Genomic DNA, 23546 nt, shown 5'->3' with positions numbered 1-23546 from the left:
GACAAGGAAAAGGCAAAGGCATTTGTGTCAAAAAAACATGTGGACATAAATGGCAAATGCAGTATAGACGAGTGTGATCTGTTTTGCCCTGCACAATGTCTGGGAGGCTAGAAGGAAGCATTTGAAACCGATGGTTTCCTTTACCAGCTCACACAACCAGACAATACATTCACCAACACTGGTACAGATTCAAAGGGAGCAGGGGAAATTAAGGGTGTTATATGTGTTTATGATCCTGGCTACATTGGGTCATGCTAAGGAGTAATTCATTTCAAATGCACATGTTGCTTTCTTGATTGTGCGTTGCTGTGGGACTTGCTGTACTAATTTTTTACCTCGTGTGTAAGTTATTTCAGCATGAAATAGTGTAGAGTGTGTGGGAGGCAGGGGCAGCTCTAATTTTCAGAGATCATATTGCATCTGATTCACTTTATGGCCAACATTTACAGAAGGCTTAAATCTCTTCGTTTGTGAGTTTGAACTCCTGGGATACCATATCATTTAGTTTTGTATATTGATTTGTGTTTTCTGAGTCTTCAGTAACAGTCACATGTGCAGCAAAAGCTTTTCATTTCCTTGCAAGTAAGTGGACAACACTGAATGCTCTGTACAAAAACAGAATTTATTAAACCAGTAAAAATACCAAGGGGAACCCAAAGAACAGTGCAATTGTACCAGGCACCTGCTGAGAGATATAAAGTTAGAAAATGAGGTGCATGGTGTTAATGTAAATTGCCAAAGAAAAAAAATACCCTACAAGCAGCCTCAATGGCAGTCATTTCTGCTGCCTGCATTTCCCCATTTATTTTCCTGCTTCCTTTTTTTTCCCATCTAGAGCCCGTTCCAGGGCTGTTGGTATAGATGCTTTTCAGCCATCCCCGCTCCTGGAATTGTCCATTGTCCAAGAATCTCCAGACATTTCCAATTCTTGAAGAGTCAGCAGGATTTAGGGCTATGCTAGAGAGGCTAGAGGAGCAGTTACTGCTGCCAGTTGAGGGACTGACACTTATGTGAGAAACAGTGGAAACTGGGATCTGCTCAGAAACACCACCAACCACCATTTGATGATTTCATGATCTCTTTCATTGTTTTCTTAGTCCAAGAATCTTTCCAACAGCCTCTCATTCTGCTTCTCCTGTACTGCTGCAGCTCCTTATATTTCATGCTCCTCCTTTACATCTCAGTGGGCATGTCTACACATACATTAATGCACTGTTGCTACTGCGCGTTGTGTAGTACTTCTAATATGAGGTACTACATAAATGCGCAGTAGTTGGCATTAATGCGTTGTAACAAAGACACATGATCTTTTTGTGACAATGCAAAGTAGACTAATTCTACTGTGCATTAGCGCATTAGCACGGGTTTTGCTGCAATGCACTAATGCGCAGTAGAATGAGTCTACTGGGCATTAAGCATCTTGTGTAGACGCACCCTGTGACAATATAATCTATGGCCTCTTTCATTTTCATTTCAGTTGCACTGCCTCAAGACTCAGGCCCCTGGGCAGACTGGTTAGACCTTTGCATCTAGAAATGGCTACAAAGAATATATCTTTTCCCACCTCCTTCAGGGGTAAAAAAAAAAAAAAAAAGAATTCATTGTAGTAAGCTGCTATTCCTTATTTGTGAGTCTTTTGAACAACCAGCGATAACACAGCAACGGTTGTAGACTTCAGGCTAAGTTCACTGTGCAGTGGTTGTTTCAAGTTTCAAAAGTAGCTGGCCGTGACGTAGGGTCCTGTCTTGTGATTCATAGCATCGGGCCCTAAATTTCTTTCAGACTGGGTCCCCCAAAGACAACTTTTAGAAGTTTCTGATAGAAAAGAGAGGTAAAATTTCAGGCCAGTAGCTGGGGTTACCAAAATATGTGAAGGAGAAGAATTCAAAGAGCCTAGTAACAGCACAACATAACAGTGAAAGGAGAAGTCTACAGTACTCAGTTACACAGATGTGTCTGAAAAGTCTACCCCATCAACTAACTTGACAGACTATAATTCCTTGACTGACAATCTGTAAACATCCTAGCCCAACAAGGACACTCCACTAGGGAAATAGACTGCATCTTTTTATAAGCCTTCGACAGGCTCCACAGAAACCTACTTCAATACAAAAAGAACCCCACCCCCCCAGCCTTGCCCATTCCACACTGGAAACTATAAGAGGAATTGTTAAACAATTACGAACTATACTCGAAGAAGATCATACCTCCCAACACCCACTTCTCCCTGGCTTTCAAATATCCCCCAAACCTTGCCAAACACACCATCAGAAGCAACCTCTCTTCTGACTAAACACCAAAAAGAACACGACCTTACCAGGACAGCAAGTGCAAAACCTGCCAACACATCTCCACTGCCATCACAATTGACAGATACCATGACAAAAGCATCAGAATCCATGGATCCTATGTATGCCTATCACAATGTGAGATATACCTCATCCAATTCTACAAATGCCCTAGCCTAGCAGAAACTCTGTAGGTGAAATTAAACAACGTCTGTGCTCCAGAATGGACTCCCACAGAAAAAATGATAAAGGACAGTGGGAGAACACACGTCATAAAACAGCAACGCCATCTCTGATCTTGCAGGGCTTATCCTCAAGAGAAATCTACACAAAACCATCAGAAGATTGGCCAGGGAAATGGAAATCACAATTTTATGGAACCCTAAAACCACGCGGTTAACAGAGACATTGGTTTTTGTGGCTCATCTTAACTTATCTTTCACTTCTCCCTCTGTTACCTTCTTTTTGCTGTTAATTTCACTTAGTTTGAGCTGCGACCACTTCTTTCACAGATCTGACAAAGGGCTCTTGAAGTCTGACTGCTTGCCTCCCATCTCTACCAAGATACAAGCTGGTCCAATCAAAGATATTACCTTACCTCACAAATTTCATATTCCTGGGCCATCCTGGCTACACTACTGTAATTCCAGTTGCAGTACAAATTTGGAAGCATCACCTCCAAGGAGTAGGGTGAAAAAAGTCAGTAAGAACATCGATAAAATGCTGATTTAACCTGTGGGTGGTAGATAGCCATGGGTTGGGCATCTCTTCCTTAACTGTCAAAGTACCATAAGCATCCTGCAAAAGGACAGAGGGATAAAAACTGATTGGTGAGATTTTAACCAGTGAAAACATCCTCAGTTGTTGTGAGCAGGAACGTTATAACAGGATTTTTGCTAAAAGTTGTCATCCACAGTGAGATATCTTCCAGTGAAGGAGTGAGGAGGAACACAGTACAGCAGAAAATAGCAGCAAGAACTGTTGTTTTTTACCCAAAATGGATACAATGAGTGTATCTGGCTCAAGGCAGATATGGGGAAAAGCTCCTCCACAGCTGGCTCAGCTCCTGAGATGGTATATCTAGTCCATGTTTGTGTCATGCTGCAGTAATGCTAATAAGCCCTACTTTTCAGCAAAGATAGATAAGCCAGGAACGGCACAGTGCTAGCACCAGTGCAGCTGTATTGCTTCTAATTCCAGAGTTAGCATGTACAGAACTACAATTCTCAGACAGAGCTAATACTCCAGTTTTCTTGCTCTTATAAAACTGTAATCCAGGGCCATAGGTTTGCAGTAAAGGGATGAACAATGATCAGTCCATCCTTGAAATCCATTTACCAACAACCCATGCTTTTTTTAAATTATACAACTAACTCTGTGGTGTTTGTGATCCTGTCCTTATAATTAGAGTAGTAACCCTCTGAAATGCATAATGTTGGTTTGTGTGGGGTAGGAGGGGGTGCTGGGATAGGAGGAGAGAGGACACAAGTTGTGGAAAATCCTTATATGGCCTCCATACTTCAGTGATGCTATAAACCCCCAGGGAATATGAAATCTTTCCTAAAAACGACTGCACCGACCATACAACAGGAAACCTTTATAACCTCCTGTGTAGTAATGCCCACCCTGGCAAGCAGCACTCACTGAGCTGAGGTATTGGCTTTGCTGTTTCTGCTTCAGTGAGGAAGTCCATTATTTCAGCACTGGAAAGATACTTGGAGAATTCTCCCAGGATGTCCACTGAAACTGTTTGCTTAGGATGATGCTCCTGATGAATCATGGGTGGATCCAAATTAACTGTAGTCAGAGCTTAAAATCCCCACTCAAGTCATACCATAGATCGGGGCACTGAAGATAATGGGGCTGTCCAGAGTGGAAGGCTTGATGCTCAGACACTGACAGGTTCCTTGTTGAGCTCTGTGGAGCAAGAGCATTGAGCAGGGCACACTAGTGAAGCTCCTGTTAGCCTCCCTAGACTGGCCATATTGCTTCTTGAATCACTCCTGGCACTGGAGCTCAGTCCGATGGATGCCTACCAGGGCTGGCTGCCTCAAGATGGCATTGTGGTGGTTTATGTGTCCCTTGTACTCTGGTTACAATGACCCTTCATATATTCACAGAAGTTTGTGAGTGTCCCTTTGGCCAGCCAACTGCATGCTGGGAGGAAATCCTTTGCTTGTCAGAGCAGGATGTAGCTATGTGCTGTCAGCCTGGAGCAGTCCACATGGGAAAGGAAAGATTAAGGACCAAACATAATGATATAAAATTTGCATATGGCTTCTGAGGAGCAGAGGGCAAGAGGGCAGTGTGCAGATGGGTCAGGAGATACAGATTCCAGGCATGCCTATGGAGGACTGAGTGTACTTGAACTCTGTTGCTGAAGGCTATGCTACTGCACAGTAATTGACTCTAACCATGAATAAATTTGCTACCTACAAATGCAAGTAGCAAATTTACTCATGATTAGTAACTGTGAAGTAGCACATGTGTAGACCCCTGGCTGGGAATAGATGTGCTCCCAGTCAACCAGGCAGCAGGAGATTGCTCCCTGCCCTCAGGAGCTTCCTGCTACTGGGGCACAGGGACAATTGCCCCCTGCCCCAGCAGCAGGGAGCTTCCAGCACCCAATTTGCAACCACGGGGCCAGGGCTGGGAGATCCTTCTCTGCCAGCACCAGCTCCACAACCACAGGTTTCAGACAGGGAAATAAGAATCTCCCCACCTCCACTCTCCAATCGGGGAGTGGGGCTGGGAGCTCCCTGCTGGTGAGGAGCTCCATGATCATAGAGCTAAGCAGGGAACAGGCTCTCCGGCCCTTGAGGGGTTGGGAACTTTTTCGGTCAGGAGTAGATCCCAGCCCCATGCCCCAATTAGGCAATTGAGGGATGGGGCTTGGGAAGAACTGCAGGGGTGGCCCAGGTCCCAATCCCCTGTCTCATGTGCCAGTGGGCAGCTAGCAGTGAGTCCCCGGCTGGGCAGGGAATCCCCACCCAGCTGGGAGCTCGCTGCTAGCTGCCCTACCAGTGGATCAGGGCAGGGGCCTGGGGCCTGCCCCCCCCCCAATAGTTCTTTCCAAGTCCCCTGCCCCTGACTGAGAAGCTGGGACCAGGAGCTCTCTGGTCCTGGGCAGGGGGACATCGCCCCACCCTGGCAGTAGGCAGCCCACTGGGGGCATGGAACAATGCCCCAGCCCCTGCCAGGAGACAGCTGTCTCCTAGCCCAGTGCTCCCTGCCAGCCCCTGCAGGGGCCCAGTAAAGGACCAGTGGGGGTGGGAGCAGATTGCTGCCATAAGCAGCAAATCTGCTCCCGAGACCCTGTCTGGGAGCATTTACTCATGAGTAGTTTACTTATGAATAAACTGCTCTCAGATCAAATGCACGTGTAGACACATCCAGAGAGTGGGGCAGAGAAGCAAGCAGCAGCTTAGTGTAGGTAGTTACCCAGAACCAAAACAGGTCTTGCAAGGTCAGGATGTACTTGCCTCAAGATAGTAGTATGTGACCATTAAATATAAAGGATAGGGGGCTATGGAAACATGTTATAGCTCAAATATACAATTAGCTGGTAATACAGACATACTGTGACACCCAAGAGTATGGGAAATTTCTGGCTGGGGAAATTTCTGGCCTACTAATGTAAATTTTTTGTAAAACTTGGAAAACTAGAGAAATCCCAGGAGTTTAGAAGAGAGCTAATGCTGTGCCAATATTAAAAAAAAAACCCAAACCAAACCAAACAAAAAAAAAACCCAAACAAGTGGGATTATCTGGATAAATAAAGGCTGATTAGTTTGGTGTCCATCCCAGGCTAAATTTTTGGAAAGGCTATATGAGTTTCAAATTAAATTGAAGGATAAGAATATAACTAATCCCACTCCATTTTATGAAAAATTGGTCTTGTCAAACAAGGATTGATTGATAAATTGTGCCAAATAAAACTCAATGTCTATTAATACAGTCAAATGCAAACTCCTACATGTAAAGTTAAAGAATGAAGGCCACGCCTAAAGAATGAAGAACTGGATCCTGGAAAAAAAATTTACTGACTCTGAAAAGGATTTAGGAGTAATAAGGAACACATGATTACTTTATTATATTCTGTACAGATGTTTATATGATGCTCGTTACCATAGTACCTAAGCACCTTCCAAGCTAGCATCTGTTACATGTTTGTTCTTTTATCCTCTGAACTGAAAACAAGATCCCAGCATAATGCAGTAGTAAAAAAAAAGCAACATAATCCATAAAAATATAAATGGGAGTAACGAGTAGGAGGAGAAAGGTGATTTTTGTCTCTGTAATTAGCATTAGCTATACTGATACTAGAATACTATTCACAGTTCTGGGGCCAGATCCTATTCTAGCTATTAGGGACCTAAGTGTGGATGTTATTCTATTCTGCTGAAAAGATTAACAGAAAAGGTGGAGAGGTCATCTTCCTACTTGCTACCTTTCATCACAGCCTTAGGGTTAAGATGATGGTATGCTATAAAAGTAGTTGTTGAATTATGATATTATTTCCAGGTGTCCATATTTTAAATCAGATTGAAAAATAGCCTGATTCAAGGGTTTGATCAAAAGCCTAAAGGTGGGAGATTGAAACAGAAAAAAAATGTTTAGTTTATTAAAATAAATTCAATAACAGAGGATTCTTCACTCTAGCTGAGAAGACCTTACAAGAACAAATAGCTGACAAATAAAGCCAGAACCAATTCAAATGGGAAATTAGATAGACCATTGATACAAACTACCATGGGATATGGAAGTTTCTCCATCTTTCAGGTTCATCAAACTGATACTGGGTGTTTTCAGGAAGATGTGCTTTAGTCAAACACAGGCTATTGACCTTGGTACACTAGGTAAGATGCTGTAGCCTGTTACCAGGAGCAACATAGGTTTTTTAGTCTTTTTATTGCCTTAAAATCTATGAATGTTTGAAGACTGCTTTTTTGTGGTAAGGTCAGAACTCAGGGCAGCAGGCAGGCTGACCAGTCCCAGCTGGCCTTGACTACCTGACTAGACCTAGCTGCCAGCGGCCTAACTACTTCCAGTTGGTTTCAGTTACCTGCATGGCCACGAATGCCTATTCATAAATCAGCAGCTCTTTCAGAGCCTAGAAGGGTGTTTAACATAACAGAGACTTTGGTGCTGATCTCCTGGCTTGTGACCCTTTAGTGTCAAGCCCTGATTGCTCATGCCCTGGTTATCTGCTGGCAGGTAATATAATTTATGCCAATCAGCATGAATTTATGAATATTAGGCATTTCCAAGTTAACATAATTTTCTGTTTAATAAGTTTATGAATCATGATTATGTGGAACTTGAGAGGCCAGGATCAGAGAAAAGAAGGGCTGGAAGGGACCTCAGGAGGTCATCTAGTGCAAACTCTTGCTCAAGGCAGGATTATCCCTATCTAAACTCTCCTATTCAAGTGTTTGTCTAACTCAGTGGTCCCAACCTTCTTAGACTCAAGGCACCCCTCAAAAGACTCAATGCATCCTTCAGAAAATGTCAAGTCTTAAGTTTCCACTTGATTTGTGACAACAGAAAAATAGAGCAATTCAAAGAACTCAGAAAGACCACAATAGGTCAGAATGTTTTTAACACTATAAATTCCTATCTGAAATCTTTGCGTTTATCTTGTGAATCAGGCTTGCACACCTAACAGTGCTAACATTGCATGGCACCTCAAGGCACCATTGAAAAGATCTCAGTGCACCCAGGGTGCTATGGCATCCTGGTAGAGAATCATTGATCTAACTTATTTTTAAAACTGCATACACAGTCTTCTTGCACAGATACCAAGCATAATGCCTGAAAACAAGGAATAGTGCATCCAGTTTTGGTATCTATACTTTGGACAGGATATTGAAAAATTGGAGACTGTTTAGAGAGGAATTCCAAGAACAAACTTCCAAGAAGAATGGAAAATGTTCCTGACAGTGAGAGGTTTAAGGAGCTCCATCTATTTTGCTGATCAGAGAAAGAATTAAGAGGGAACCTGATTGCAGTCTGTGAGCAAATTTAAATGGATAATGAGGCATAAATTTAACAGTGTGTATAAGTAACTCTTGGAACCACTTACCCATGGGGTTGATGAATGCTTGGTCACTTTATGACTGTAATGAGAATTATATGTGTTTCTACAAAATACTCTTTAGCTCAACCATGAGTTATTGGTCTTAAGGCAAACCATTTGGGTGAAATTCTATGGCCTCTCATACAGGAGATCAGACCAGAAAAGCATTCTAGTACCTTTGGACTGAAAAACCTATGAAAATGTGTAATGAGGATATTAATTCTATCTTGGGTTATGATATTGCAGTAATTCAATCTTTCATTTGGGTATTGAGAAACAAATGGGACTCTTTCAATACAATGCTAGTTTTGTTATGTTTAGCAGTTGGCTTTATGGTTCATGTGATGGACAGCTTTAGGGGAAGTTATAATCCAAACAGAGTACTGTGCTTAGTTCAGCACACAGAAAGGGTATTGGGGAAATACAATTCCCAAAAGAACCCTGAGAACTATATACTAAAATTCAAGGCATTGAGGCTTGATGAGAAGCAGACCCAGGAAACCTAAAGAGCAGCCTTGCCACAAAAGAGAGAAAAGTTAGAGCACTGTATTGTGTGGAACAGGGCTGAGGCAAGGTCTAGAGTAGAACTCTACCTTCAGAATACTAGGGGAGGAGCCTGGTGAAGGGTCTGGGAGAAGGAGGCCTGAAGAGACAGGAGCTTTGCTTGAGTTTTGAATAAGTAAGAAATGGAAGAGTCTCAGGAGAGGACAAATGATGACTGGCCAACAAGAGGTGGTAAAGATTTTTACAGCTATGATGGCAGGGAAGAATATGGCCTGGGTCAGGAAAGGCCTACAGTTACTGGGGGGCACTATACCATGGTTTCCAGAAAGGATAGAATGAAGACCCACCCTTCATTCTTCTACCTAAATATGGTGATGGTGGGAGGAAGCTGAGGGAGAAGTGTTGGTTTCTGTGGAGAACAGGTTGGCCGGGGGAGGAAAAAGGACTATGTTTTGTTTCACCTGTTCTTTCTGTTACTCACAAAGGGAAGAAACTTACGGTCTGATAGAAGCTTACATTATATCAAAATCACCTGACTGCCACAATTGAGAGGAATGAGGTACCAAGCTAGGGAAATTAGGCCCTGGCTACTTGCTGCAGTGCTGGATCTTTCACAGTATCTAGCCTACACCTGTGATATGTGCAGAACTCCCATTTGCGTCAATGGGAAAATCATGAGGGACTGAAAACTGGAGTAGACTCCTAATTGTATAGATTGTATTTTAAGATAATAGAGAAATTTAATTCATATAATTATCACTGGGTGTGTCTACACATGGGCATTTAATGCGCATTAGCCCAATTTAAGGAGCATTAAGAGTGTGCGTTTACACATGTGCATCCCTAATGCATCTTAAAAATGGTGATTTTAGGCTAATCATGCCTAAATTTGATACCTGTATAAAGCAAGTATCAAATTTAGGCACAATTAGTTAAAGTACATTAACACATGTAGACACGTTAATGCTCATTGTGGGGACTTCAGTGTTGGGTCTGCCCAGTCTCTAGGGGGTTGGCCAGAGCCTAGCCCCAGGGCTTCTGGCTGGCCACCTCTTCTACTCCAGGGCTGGGCTGCTCTCTAGCAGCCCCTAGCTGCATGTTATAAGAGCTTCCAGCCATTTTGTGCCTTGGGGCACACTGCACAGGGAACCTGAAGGAGCCAGTGCTATCTGCATGAGGCCATAAGGCCCTGTGTGCCCTGCTGGACAGGACCCAGGCAGCCTCTGCCTGTCCTGCCCCTAGCCAGGGCTACTCCTTGGCCACAGATGAGTGTTGCAGAGGGCTACAGGCTGCTGCATCCTTTGCCCAGCCCTTAGGTTCCTCCCAGGGCTGCTGGCACTGCTCTATGGCAGCAGGGCCAGCACCTGTTCCTTGTTCCCTGCTCCTGCTCAACCCCAGCTCTGTCTCTTTGCAGGCACTGTAGTGAAGCATCTCTGCCACACAGCTCCCTGTTCCTGGCTGTGACCCCGTCCTGGGTGCTGCTGGCAGCCCTCCAGGGCCAACGTCGCAGGGACAGACAGGTGGGGGCCCAGACAGCTGGTGTGGGGATCATGTCCACCACATCATCCTCATTGAGCCCCAGCCCTGCCCACATACTCATGCCCATCCCAACTGCCCAAGGCCCCAGCTGGACCCAGGAGGAGGTGTGTGATCTTGTGACACTCTGGGGCAAGGCCAATGTCCAGAGGTAGTTTGTGCAGAGGGAGCACTCCAACACCCACATTTATGAGGTTATTTCAGCTGGGATGCATGCACAAGTCCGCTCCCGGATGCTGTGGCAGTGCCACATGAAGGCCAAGGTCTTGTGGGCACAGTGGGTGGCTGTGACCAACTTCAGTTGTTGGCCCAATTGTGCCCAGAAGACCGTACTATGCCTTTCACGTGGGAGCTGGCCCGCATTTTGGTGCCCCTAAGGGACCATGACCCCAGGGAGAGGGGAGTTCAAGAAGAGTGGTTGCTCCTCAAGGGAGCGATCCTCGATGCACAAGCTAAGTCTATTCCATCTTGGAGGAAAGGCAGCAAGAGGGCACAGCAGCCCCCCTGGCTCTCCAGGGACCTAGCAGACCTCCTGAGGCTAAAAAGAAAGGCCTGCAAAGGATGGAGGATGGGAGTCACCTTCAAGGAGGATTATTCTGCACTGGTCCGGTCCTGCAGGGAGCATACCAGGAAAGCCAAGGCTGCAACTGAACTCCAACTAGCTTCGAGCATCAAGGACAACAAAAAGTCCTTTTTCAGATATGTGGGGAGCCAGAGGAAAAGCAGGGGCAACATTGGACCCCTGCTGAACCAGATGGGGCAACTGACAACTGACGCCCAGGAAAAAGCCAACCTATTAAATGGGTACTTTGCGTCGGTCTTTCATCAGTCCCATGGGACGCCCATGCCCGCTACGGGACAGGGAAGTCTGGGTTAGGGTGATCCCCTGCCCTCCATTAATGCTGACCTCATGAAGGAACATCTTGAGAAGCTGGATACCTTCAAGTCAGCCGGCCCTGACAGTCTACACCCCAGAGTACTCAAGGAGCTGGCGAGCATCATAGCCCAGCCTCTAGCACAGATCTTTGAAAACTCTTGGCGCTCTGTTGTAGTGCCCGAAGAGTGGAAGAAGGCCAATGTGGTGCCTATCATCAAGAAAGGGAGGAAAGTGGATCCAGCTAACTATAGGCCCATCAGCCTGACTTCTGTCCCGGGGAAGATCTTAGAAAAGTTTAATAAAGAGGCCATCCTTAATGGACTGGCCGACACCAACATCTTAAGGGATAGCCAGCACGGGTTTGTTGCGGGTAGGTCTTGCTTAACCAATCTCATTTCCTTCTACGACCAGGTGACCTATCACCTGGACAGGGGAGAAGAGATTGATGTCATATATCTTGACTTCAAAAAGGCCTTCAATCTGGTATCCCATGATCACCTCTTGGCGAAACTGGCCAATTGTCGCCTTGGGTCCACCACGATCCACTGGCTGGAAAATTGGCTCCGTGGTCGGACCCAGAGGGTAGTAATTGATGAAAGTCACTCATCATGGTATCCTGTGACCAGTGGGGTCCCCAGGGCTCTGTCCTTGGACCCATATTGTTCAACATCTTCATTAATGATGTGGACACTGGAGTCACAAGCGGACTGGCCAAGTTCGCCGATGACACCAAACTTCGGGGCAAAGCATCCGCACCAGAAGACAGGTGGGTGATCCAGGCCACACCTCTGCTAGTGCCACCAGCAGGGGTGGCCTGCCCTCACCCCGTCCTGACACCTATGGTGACACCCTGCCCACCTCCCCAGCTGCTGCATCCACTGGCAGCTTGGGGAGCTCTGCCCAGCAGCTGCACTGCCCATGGCCCAGCCCCACACTCTGCCATGAGGAGCAGCCAGCCAAACCACCACCAGCTTCTAACAGTACCAGCTGCTCCCCAGAGTGGGCCCCTGGCTGGGCACTGGCCTGCCGTTTACCACAGGCCATGGACACTGGGTGCAGCCAGCTGCTGTTGCTGATGGGGAGGCCTGTGCTGACCCGCCCACATGGTAAGTTCTACACTGGAGGAGAGCCCTCTCAGTCTCCGGCCCTGCCCCTGCCCCCAGACTCTGTCCACACTCCCTGCCCAGCCTGCCTGCATTCCTCAGGCTCCAGATTCCTGCCCCTGCACAGCCTGCAGAGAGGCAATACACAGTTAAACTTCATTGAGCAGCCTGTGTCCCTGCAGCTGGGCAGGCACAGACCACTCACATGCCAAGGAAGGTGTTGATGCCAGTGGCAATGTCCTCCTTGACAGTGGGGGGCAAGGACGTGTAGTGCTGCGACAGGTAGCCCTCCAGGTAGTGGTGGAGGGTTTAGGGTGGCCTTGGCTTGCCCCCTGTATTGTAGTAGCTCAGGGTCCCCAACCAGGAGTGCAGGTGTGCTCAGGGTACCAGCAGGATCATCATCAGCAGGGCATAGTGGCTCAGGCAGCCCTCTGCCTGCACAAACAGCTCATCGTGCACTGCCTGGGGTACACGCAGCAGGGGCATGCTTGACACACAGTGGCAGTGCAAGTGGGGCTGGCCCTGTGGCACTTCCCCAGAGAGGCTCGCTGCGGGGAGGGCTGGGGTGTGGCCAGCCCCTCACTCCAGTTGTCTGGGAGCCCCACGTGCCCTAAGCCTGGGAATCAGTGCAGCAGAGCAGGTGTCCTGCAGGGAGGAGGGGGTGGAGTCTGGAGCTGTGGCAGCAGATGTTGCCAGCAGCCTGGCCTGGCCTGCCCTGGAGCAAGCGGGGCCAGGGAGCCTGGTCAGTGGCCACCTGGGCCCAGCCCTGCCCAGATAGCTTACCATGGTCCCTGGGCACCCGTGGATAGCCAACCTATTTGAGGCTGGCTAGCACAGGGCCCCTTGTGTAGAGCATCTTATCTCGGCAATGTTGCAAACTCACAAAAGTGACATGAAGAAGGCTGGTTTCCAGTTCAGTTTAATTCTCCCCAGCATGCACAATGTGTTGATTCTAAAGTTCTTTCTGTGGTATAGCCTCTGGCATTGATTTCTCTCTTCAGGGTGCATAGATGTAATCCCAGGTTTAATATATTACTTTTATGGAACTTGAATTTGAAACACCTTAAATAATTTTAATGCATCTTTCAGTATGGGATTTCATATTTTTTTAGCTTTTAAGAGTGTATAAGTCAGTCAAGTCCTTTTTGCCCCCCAAACTATTTTACTCCTGTTTTATAAATCAATACTCTTATTCAGCTTTGAGTGAGATTATTACCATCTGTGGCGAAGTGGGTTTTACTCAGGTTAGCCGCCGCTGGCCTCCCACTTGCCTCTGGGCATGCCACCCACCTGTCTCACCCGCCACGTCTTGTTGAAAATAAATAAGTTGTTAAATAAGGAGGAAGGCTGTCTATTTTTCTTTGCACCCTGATATTAAGGGGGTGTCCGCAGCTTGGTACCACCCCCACACCATGGCCCAAGCCTCACAGATGGCATCTCAAGCAGTTGGTTGGACCCTCGCCTTCACCCTATTAGCTATGGCCCCCAACCATAGGGACCTTCAGCTTACACAAGCCCTGGCCCCGCCTCAGGCCCAGTCGAGACCCCGAACTCCCTTGCTCATTATGGGCATCCTTTGTGGTGGGCCCCTGGCCCTTCGACCCTTAGGTCCTGGCCCCAGCATGGACCAGTCGAGTCTGTCGATGGGATCTTCCCCTCCTGCCTGCATTATCGGAGTGGGGTTCCCCCTATCCCCAGCTCAGGTGCTTCAGGGAGCATGCCTGGCCCTCCAGGGTCTCTCCCCTACTGGCTCAGATGCTTCCCCAGAGCTTACCTGGCCTCTACTCCTTCCTTTGATCTGACAAAGCAAACCCCACGACTGGTGCTCCACAGTCTCATGAGTCTTCTCACTCCCCCCACTAGAGCAGCAGGTCATTGTGCTCAGCCTTAGATGTTATTTCTACCCACCGGAAGGTGAGGGCTGGGCACCCCTACTCACCTTTCTCCAGATTGTTCACTAGCCTGGCATTTCCTGGGGGCTCCCGCACCACTGAGCCCCATCAGGCCACCCGCCCCCAGAAGGATGCAGTTTTAGGTCATGCCCAGGACCAGGAGCCTCCTAACCATCCCCTACAGCTCCTGCCCTTACCTCCAGGATAATACCAGCAGCCTTGCAGCCAGGTGATGTTGTTGCCTGGCCTTCCAGTAGTAAATTGCCCTCTTTATATGGGCAGCCCTGGATCCAAAATGGCTGCCCTCATAAGGCATCTGCCGGCTGCTAGCTTCAGGCCCTTAAAGTGGCAGGCACCAACAGTGCCCTGCCATACCAACCTCATCTGCTGACATCCTTAAACTTGAAACTATTTTGTAATGTTAATATTGTGATCTAAAGCTTTCCAAAGTCAGTGGAAATACTTCAGCAATGGTGAGGGCGAAATCAATAGGGATCAGATTCTGTTTTATCTATTAGGCACATCTGTTAGGCACTTAGGTACCTAAGTGCACTTCTATTGCATCCAACTTGAATTCCTGAAAAACAGTTAATGCAAAACATGTAGGGGGGGAGTCCTTCTCCTTCTCATGATTTTTTTGTGACTCAACCTGGAGGATCAGTTGATGGCATATTACAAAAGTAGATGTGTTAATGGACTTTCAAGGACTTTAAAAGTATAGAACAGAATTGCACTTAGACACCTAAGTCCCTTAGATGCCCAGTAAATGGAATGGAATCCAGCCCTACATGGCTTGATACAAGGTTTTTTGGTATGTCAGGATAGGGTGGCATTACCTTTACATATCATTAAAGATGGAAGAAAAGGCTATTACTATGAGATGAAATGTACATAATATTCATTTAGAAGTACAAAACCCAGCTTTAGAAACACAGGAAATTCACGGTCAAGCTTCCCCATAAAAGACATCCGATGCATTAAGGTAGACAAATGTAATTGAGCACCCAAACAATTGTAATGCTGCCATGAAATTAGAATGGAGGAAGGAAAACAAAGGAAAATTTCTGGTGTTCCTTTGTACATATTTAAAACTTTTTCTCTAATCTGAGACTACAAACACAAGCCTGCCATGACAGTACAGAACTTCCTATGAGTTTTATGACTCCTGCTTTTTGGTTACATACATGCAAATGCCTTAAATATCCCCTCCCTTCCTGGATTACTAGTCAGTTATATCTGGTGCAGTGAATTGCTTCCAAATTATATTGAAGATTAATGGTTACTTTTACGGCTGTTCTTCACAAACAATTGCCTACTCCTAAAAAAAGGCCATAATCTCCCATTATTTTAATGCTACTGAATTGCTTTCAGGAAAAATGGTAGTCTACTCTGCTGTGAGGATGCAAAGACATTCAGTGCTATAGAAAGCAAAGGGAGAGACCCTTCTCAAAGTGGCCACCAGATGAGATGACTTGTGTTTTAAGTCCCACTGAGAGCAATGAGAGAGAATCCCACCTTCACAAAATGGCTGCTTAGAATTTCTTGCAGTCAATGTTAGTATCCTTCAGCAGAAGCTGAAGAAACTTTCAGTGAGGAAGAACACTGAGTGAATGAATGGGGAAGAAGGAATAACCATCAATTATAAAACCATTCCAATATTTAATTTTAATTCCTAAACCAATTCCTGATGAGTTTCACATTAATTTTGTAATCAGTAATTCTGTAGCTTTGAGAAGGCCACACTGTCTTCTTCACAGGTAAAAAAGACTATGTGCAATGTGCACATCACTCCATAGTGGCCTTTACTCTGAAGTTCCTACCAATCCTCCAGAATGTTTACTCCTTACGCCTATATTATATCATTAGTGAAATGATCAGTACTCATTAAGAGCTAAAATATATTTAGATAATTGAAAGCATTTCTAATGGAAAAAGGTGAAATGAGGAATTGCATAGGTAATAGCTGAAAAATGAATTGCTGAAAGGTAATGAGTCATAAGTTGAAAAAGAAAAAATAATGTTTCTGATTATACAAATAATACTTACATTCGGAGTGAAAAGGTAAACTAATCCATCAACCGCTCCTGGTAAAGTAAGTCCACGAATAAGGAATACAGTTAGGACAAGGTAAGGAAAAAAGGCTGTGACATAAATTGCCTGAAAGGAAAATTGAAACAGAGAGATAGATATTGATAATAATATTATCTTAGTTATGCACATGGGCAACTGGTGCTACCTTAGTCAGGTGGGGCATGTGCCACCCCAGTGACCAGTCAGCAACCAGGGAGGTCCCCCTGCGGCCAATCTCGCTGACTGGGGGAGGAGGGGTCCCCCTGCAGCAAAACTTACTGGCCAGTGAGCAGCTATGGCACTCCCACAAGTGGCTGCGGCACTTCCAGAAGCGACCATGACCTACAACCGGTACTCCCACTCCCCAGCCACTGCTCACGTGGGGGGCACCGGCTCTCCCACCTGCCCCACCTGCCCATCGCCTAAGCAGGGAGCACGGCTGGTCAGGAGGTGCAGCAGTGCTCTCAGGGGGTGCATGTGCACCCTCGTGCACCCACTATGCGTCCCCACTGGTTATGCAATATCTAGTTCTAGAAAAAATTAATATAGCTGCATTTTCTAACTATTATTTTTGCTGGAGGTAGAATGATATGTTAAAGAATGTCTATCATAAAAGAGTTTCATAAACTCTGCAAGGGGAAGTTTACTCTTAAGATTACGGGGTTGAAGAAACATGAATTATTTGTGTAACTGGGAAGCCTTCCTCGAAAGCTACAATTCAGTATTTTGAGAACAAGAGACAGGAACAAGTTAACTATTTTGAGTCTCTCTCTCTCTCTTTACGTTCCTCACCTTTCCTGTGGTTTCAATTCCTCGGATGGTACAAAGGTACACAACTGCCCAGGCAGCAGCCAAGCACAAAACCAGCCACCATTGTGTAGTACCACTCTCTGTGATATCAGTGGTTACATTTAAAGTTCTCCTGTACCAAAAATAATTTACTGGAGTGCTTGCACGGCATTCTTCTATGAGCCCTAAAAAAGAGAGATGAGAAATACTACTAAACTGGCATGAGTGAGATTTTATATAATACCTTATTTCCCCTACACTGTGAGAACAATAGTTAAGAAGCAAGACATCATATTAGTCAATCCTAGAGACTTGTAATGTAACATCATGGAAAAGGCTAGAGGACCAGAGACTGAATCCCCATATGGAGAATGCACAGAAAATGGTGAAGGTGATGTCACATTGCCTATGTGACCATCCTGTACAAAGATCAAGTTTAGTTCAGGGACAGTTTTAAGCAACCTCAGGATGTTTCTGACTCTTCAGCATCACAGCTACTTTTTAACCCATTCACAGCCACTGCCAAATTGTAAGCAACTTTTGGCCAAGAAAAGGATTTTGGCCAACTGCAAGGGGATTAAAACTGAGCTTTTAGGTGAGCAGCCAGGCTAAGCAGTGGTGCTGAAGAAGAGTGCACTTTGCCCCAGTAGCCAGCACTTAGCCCTGACTGTGTAACAGGTTAGGTGCCTGAGGGTTGTTATGATGCCCCCTCATCCCTGCTAGGCTCCCTTTGCTCTTTCTCTCAAGGTCACGCCTTGCCTTCACAGCCATCATATCTTGATGGAAACTTCATGAAAGGGAGACTGCCCACAGAGACTGACAAGCCCAGAGGACTCTCCTGACCTAGCTTGCCTTACGAGCTAATTGTGTGGCTCCAGTCCACCCCTACACCATGGGCCATGCCTTGCAGGTTTTTTGAGTCACCAATCAGGTGGAACACTTGTCCTTAAGTCTCCAGACCCTCTGTCCTTCCTTCCTTCCCTTGTTGGGGTTTCAGCCTTCCCAGCTTCCGCCTCTCTACTCTAGCTGGTCCCTTATCCAAGGCCCTGTTCTAGACCTGCCCGTCTGGGCTCTGGGTCCTGCGGCCCCCATGATCTAGGCCTGCCACTGTCTGGGCTCAAGGCAACCACCAGTACAACTTAAACCAAAAACATCCTAGCCCTTGGGCAGACACCCAAATCATCGCCAGGTTTAAAATAAAATAAAATAAAGGCTACTTGCATGCCTAAACAAGCCTCTCTCTCTGCCCCAGGTAACTCTTCCTTGTTCTCAAACCTGCAGAGTTGATTCCTTCCAGCTCCACTGTCAGTTCAGAAGCCCTGATGCTCTGCTGCTAGGAGCTCCTCACTCCATGGCTTTCTGGGCTAGACTGCCTGACCAGCAGAATTGCCAGGTCTTAAATACGAAATTATTGTACTGGGAAGCTCAAATTATCATATTTTCTGAAAAACTATCATACACTGTAAAATATACAAATAACTATGCAAACAAGCATGCATATAAGCCTTCTTATTCTCTTTATATTGCTCATAATAAGTCTTCAGTGAGCGAGTGAGAACTGGGTCATCAAAATTGAAGCATTTCTTTATTTCGGGGCAAGCAGCCATTAGAAAGCACTGCCAGCAAACCTGAAAGTTGGTTAAAATTCCGTGAGAGTGACTTGGGTTTTGAATATGCTGAATTGATTAACTGCCTCAAAAATTATTGTATGTTTTAAACACTTACAATTATCTATCATACATTGTACAAGGGTTAAAATTATTATACAAATATGATAATGATCATACACCTGGCAACACTGCTGACCAGCTCAGGTTCTGGACTTATATGGCTCAAGCCAAGCCCTCTTCTGGTCAGGTGACTCCCCTGTCAGCTGACCTGACTATAGCACTGTTCCTTAACCCCTGCTCTGCTGGTTGCCTGTGCTACAAAGATCCTGCCCTTGAAGGGGCTATGCCGCTTTTCAGTAACAGGGCCAGTTTTCCCTGTTACGCTCTGGAAAAAATATTTTCCCCCCTTCATTCTGCCTTCCCAAAAGAAGGTGTATGCTTTATTTTCCTGCATACCATATGTCCCCCAAATACGGTAACCTATTCTGACAGATCACAAGGTCTAAGATGGAGGATGGAACTCAGCACACCAATGATGCAATTCCCATTGAAGAAACAAAGAGCCAATTCCTTTCTCCCTTTATGCACCTAACTGGCCTATAACTGGCATGTTTAGCATGTATGTACAGTCAGCAATTCAGCTCTATATGCACAAGCTCATTCAAATGCACTGAGCATGCTCGTAGGGCTGTGCTTCAGCTGGGTGGCCAAAAACAATTGCCTAGGTATGCATGGAAGGCCAGGCAAGTCCTCTATTTTAGAAAAGAAGCAACAACTATGGTTGGTAGAGAGAGGTGTAGGCAATGCCTAGTGGTTAGAGTATTTTGCTGTGGAGTAGAAGGTGTGGGTTCTAACATGTTCTGGGTGAGGGGGTAAAGAACCCAGGTCCCTTGTTTCCTGGCAAACTATTAAGCTGTTGAGTTATAAGGGCAGGAGTTCTCTTCTCGTCCTCTGGTTTATTTTCAGTGGGTTTTTGCTCAGGTGATTCTGTTTTGATACAGGCAGAAAACAGAATCCCAAATTGTGCGTTAAGATCAAAGACTGCAACTCTGTATGTGACACATAGATGTGTAAACTAATATAGGATTTAGCCCAGCCTCAGGTGAAACTAATTGCTGAATAACACTGTCGTAACAGTCACACTTAGTTTATACTCTTCTTACTCATACTGTGAAATCATTTTGATGGTGAAAAAGCTGGATATGCACCCCTAGTGGACCAACACTTAACTCTCCATCCACCCATCCGCTGAAGACAGGGGGGTTAATGCACAGACTTGTTTTTCACACCCTTCCCAGGCTACAATGCAAGGAGTATAGTTTGGCTGCAAAGAGGTGGTGTGATAGAAGGGCTTTACACCCTCCATGACCAGTTAGGACTAGGTTACCATCAAGCCCTAAAATACAGAGAGGAATTTATCATGAGCCTTTATATTAGATCTACTGACATGTTATAGGAATAACAAATAGCAGAGACAGTAAGCCTGGCTATCTCCCAGTACCTACATAGATAAGTCATGAAATATTACTTACCCGTTCTGTTCTCATTGAGAGGACATGTACTCCATGGAAGAGGGTCTTGGAAGGAGTTAAAGAAATACCACAGCACCCAGCACAAAATGGTATTGTAATATAAACCCACTATGAATGACACTGCCATGGAAGCAACTCCTAGAGAAGACACAAAATTTCAGGTGAAATAAATCAGTGAAAAAAAATCCTTAACGTTCGCTTTTGCTTTACCCTAACAAGTTTTCATGTAGTGAAGGACTATTAAAATCATTTGGACATTGGGAAACTTGCACATGCTTTGCTGGTGGGCTGACACTTGCCTTATGACCAGGCTCTTCACTGTTTTGAGTGCCCTGTTCAGGAAATGCAGTCACCTGGTCTATTTCTACTGGTGAAGTCTATCTTCCAGTGCACTGAGAGAAAGGAAGTCATTGTGGTCTAAGAACTGTCTATGCAGTGGTAATGGTATTTTTTCCTCCATGACTTTGGGAAGATTGTTATTCCCCAGCACACTGCATTTTCACTCCCAGATGAAGTTTCTTTGACTGAAGCTTCAAACTCAGGGAGCAAAAGTTCTAATTTTGAATTCTAGGAGCACTGCAATGCTTTTGTCCTTGCCATTCTCAGAGAGTGAAGGGGAGAGTTAATTTTACACTGTGATAAGGTGGATTATAAATATATAACAGTTATTTCAATAATTAGGATGGAAGGAAGAGAGAGATATGGAAATGACAGATTCTGAGCTAGAGGAAAATGAAGCTTAAGTGACCGGTGACAGTAGAGCTTTCCTGTACTTTATTGGTAGCAGGGAAACAGGATGGGTTCTCTTTGCCTCTGTGAAGATGGAAATGGAGATCACTCCCATGCAATAATGCTAAGAAATCATAGCCCAGCTGTTCTGGGGAGGTTGGTATGCTCAAGTGCCTGCAGGAGAGGAAAAGCACAAATCTCAGGACTCTAGTTCAATTACCTACAGCACCAGGTGGCAATGCCAGGTTTCAGCATGTCTTTTCCCTTTAAGAGATGCAGATGCAGAAACAGCACCCACCACTTTGTGATTTCCACTGTCTGTGGTCAAATGTAAGTTTAGGTCATTTTAAAACGGGAGGGAAATGTACTGCTTAGGAGCATGCATTTTCTGTTCTGATTTAACTGTTATGTCTGTCTGCTCCTGGAGTGGTACAAGTGAGCTACACCACTGCCGGGCTTATACCAGCATAGAAAGAGACATCCATAACACCTGTACTTGGACCTCTTGTACATGCATAACTTACATCTGTCCACATTCTACATGATGTTAAGCAGAACTGCAAGCATGTTCTGGTACTAGGGCATGAGATTTGTTTCACAGAGCAATTTGCAGCTATGTAACAGGAAGCAAGAGTGCAGGAGAAGAGGAGGAGGACTCTGGATTCAGAAGGGAAGTAGAGCAACAAAAGCAGCGAACTGTGGCTCCACGGAGGTGTCAGTTGGCTTTGCTGCCCAGGAAATAGGTTGTGGAAGCATAAGGGCACAACCATGAAAAGACGATGCAGACCTCATCATCCTTCAGGGTTGTGCTGTCGTGTGGCTAGTTCAGCTGCTGACACTTCCTGCTCTACTCCCAGACAGGAAGGTGTGAATTGCTATTTCCAAGGAGAACCCATGTCCCATCTCTCACATCCCTGAGGAAAATAGAATGCAAGCGGAAGAGACCCTGGGGCAAAAGTTCTCATTCCCCACAGGCAGAGTGAATATTAACACTGAGTGTTGCTTGTTAGTTTCACTTATGTTCTTGATGACCAAAGCTTGGAAAACAAGTAGTAACAAGCTTTGGGGCTTTTTTTTAATTGTTTGCTCTATCCATGTCATTTTACTACTTTGGGGGCATGGAATGATTTATTCTTGTTCCAGCTGTTTCAGCCCTGGAAGAGGCAAGCAGTGGTCTCTTGGGCATATGCCATAGGATGTCCCTAATAAGCCTGAAATCTCCCATCACCCTGCTTTTTATTTCATGTAGTTATAGTTGTTTATTAAATCAACCATAACAGAGATTTCTATGTCCTTGCAAATGGGTAAGAAGCATCTGGAAAAGAGGCTGGAGCCTCAACATTTTAGTCTCTGGAAGAGCCAGGGTGGCCACCCTGTGGGATGGGCAGCCTCTGTGTGTGGCACATGGCAGACTGGGGAAGGGACAGGTAACATAGTGGCAGATAGGGCAGGGAACAGAAAGCAGAGCAGCAGGTCAGATATGGAACACAGGACAGGGAATAGCAGCAGTTCAAGCAGAGGAAAGGTATGGAGTGGCACCTGAAGGGTGTAGAGCCAATTTGTAGCACACCTGCCAAAACAGTTGGCCCCCAATACTCTAGGCCATATTGAGCTTGGCCATTGTTGTGGCTAGCCACATAACAGTGAGATAACAAGTGGAGAAACATACCAACACCTCCAAGGTAGGGTGAGATGGTACTCCAGATACCAACACTGCCTCTTCTCAGGTACTGTCCTATGGCAAGCTCAAGATGCAATAGTGGAATTCCTTCAAAGATAAGAGCTATGAAGTATGGGATCAAGAATGCCCCTGGGAACACAATAAAATCTATTTGAGAAATGGAACTGCCTGTATTTCACTCAAGTTGGCCTTTATTACTATTTATTATATGTTGTTATGATTACACTCAGAGTCCTAGTAAGCAAAGGATCCAATATTTGTAACCCCTGGAAGCACCAGGCCTGATGCCAGTACCTTCATTTGGTTGGTAAATTTGGCAGCAAAGATCTGCAATGAATGGCTCATATTTCTGGTGCTCCAAACTATTTACTCTTGAGCAACTTGGATTCCCTTCTATTTTCCATTAGCACTAGAGCTCTGAGCATCTTTGAAGATTTTCTCCACCCCACAAGCCTACCTTTTTGCCCCCACTCTCTCTAGCAAGTACTTTTACCTCTCCCCCTCAACTGTGCATTTCCCCAAGTTACCCCTGACCTTACCTGTTAAGAGTCCCCCTACTTCTGCATTCCCATTTTCACTTTCCATAAGCCTGACCTTATGTGAGCTCTTTCCCAACTTGTTTCTCCTCAGCTTCCTTCTGCAAAGTCCCTCCCTATGCCTCTGACCTTCCCCAGGCCCCCTCACATCTCCCACATACTTGGACCTGGTTCATCTTGGAGGGAGAGATAGGAAGAAGTTGGAGGTGGAGTTGTGCTCCCTGGAAGGGTCTGGTAGTTTAGCCCACTGCCTGCCCTGCTGGGTTCCCCATACAGCATATTCAGAGTTAAGGCATGGGCAGGTAGGTAGATAGGGAGCT

General features: G+C 45.7%; 1 protein-coding gene across 1 annotated transcript in view; it reads right to left on the bottom strand.

Moving 5' to 3' along the window:
- LOC106736619 (sodium-dependent neutral amino acid transporter B(0)AT3) overlaps window positions 1-23546 on the bottom strand; it is a 57102-nt gene that overhangs the window by 23330 nt on the left and 10226 nt on the right. The window contains exons 2-5 of the mRNA XM_006272902.3: window positions 22679-22819; window positions 20281-20418; window positions 17142-17323; window positions 16326-16436 (exon numbers count right to left, since the gene is read on the bottom strand). Of these exons, the coding sequence (XP_006272964.1) occupies window positions 16326-16436; window positions 17142-17323; window positions 20281-20418; window positions 22679-22819 (572 nt within the window). The remainder of the gene's footprint in view (window positions 1-16325; window positions 16437-17141; window positions 17324-20280; window positions 20419-22678; window positions 22820-23546) is intronic.

This window comes from Alligator mississippiensis, chromosome 3 (genome assembly GCF_030867095.1).
Source record: "Alligator mississippiensis isolate rAllMis1 chromosome 3, rAllMis1, whole genome shotgun sequence".
NCBI lineage: Eukaryota > Metazoa > Chordata > Crocodylia > Alligatoridae > Alligator > Alligator mississippiensis.
The sequence above is the reverse complement of the archived record's forward strand: the minus strand, read 5'-3'. Positions and strand labels throughout refer to the sequence as shown.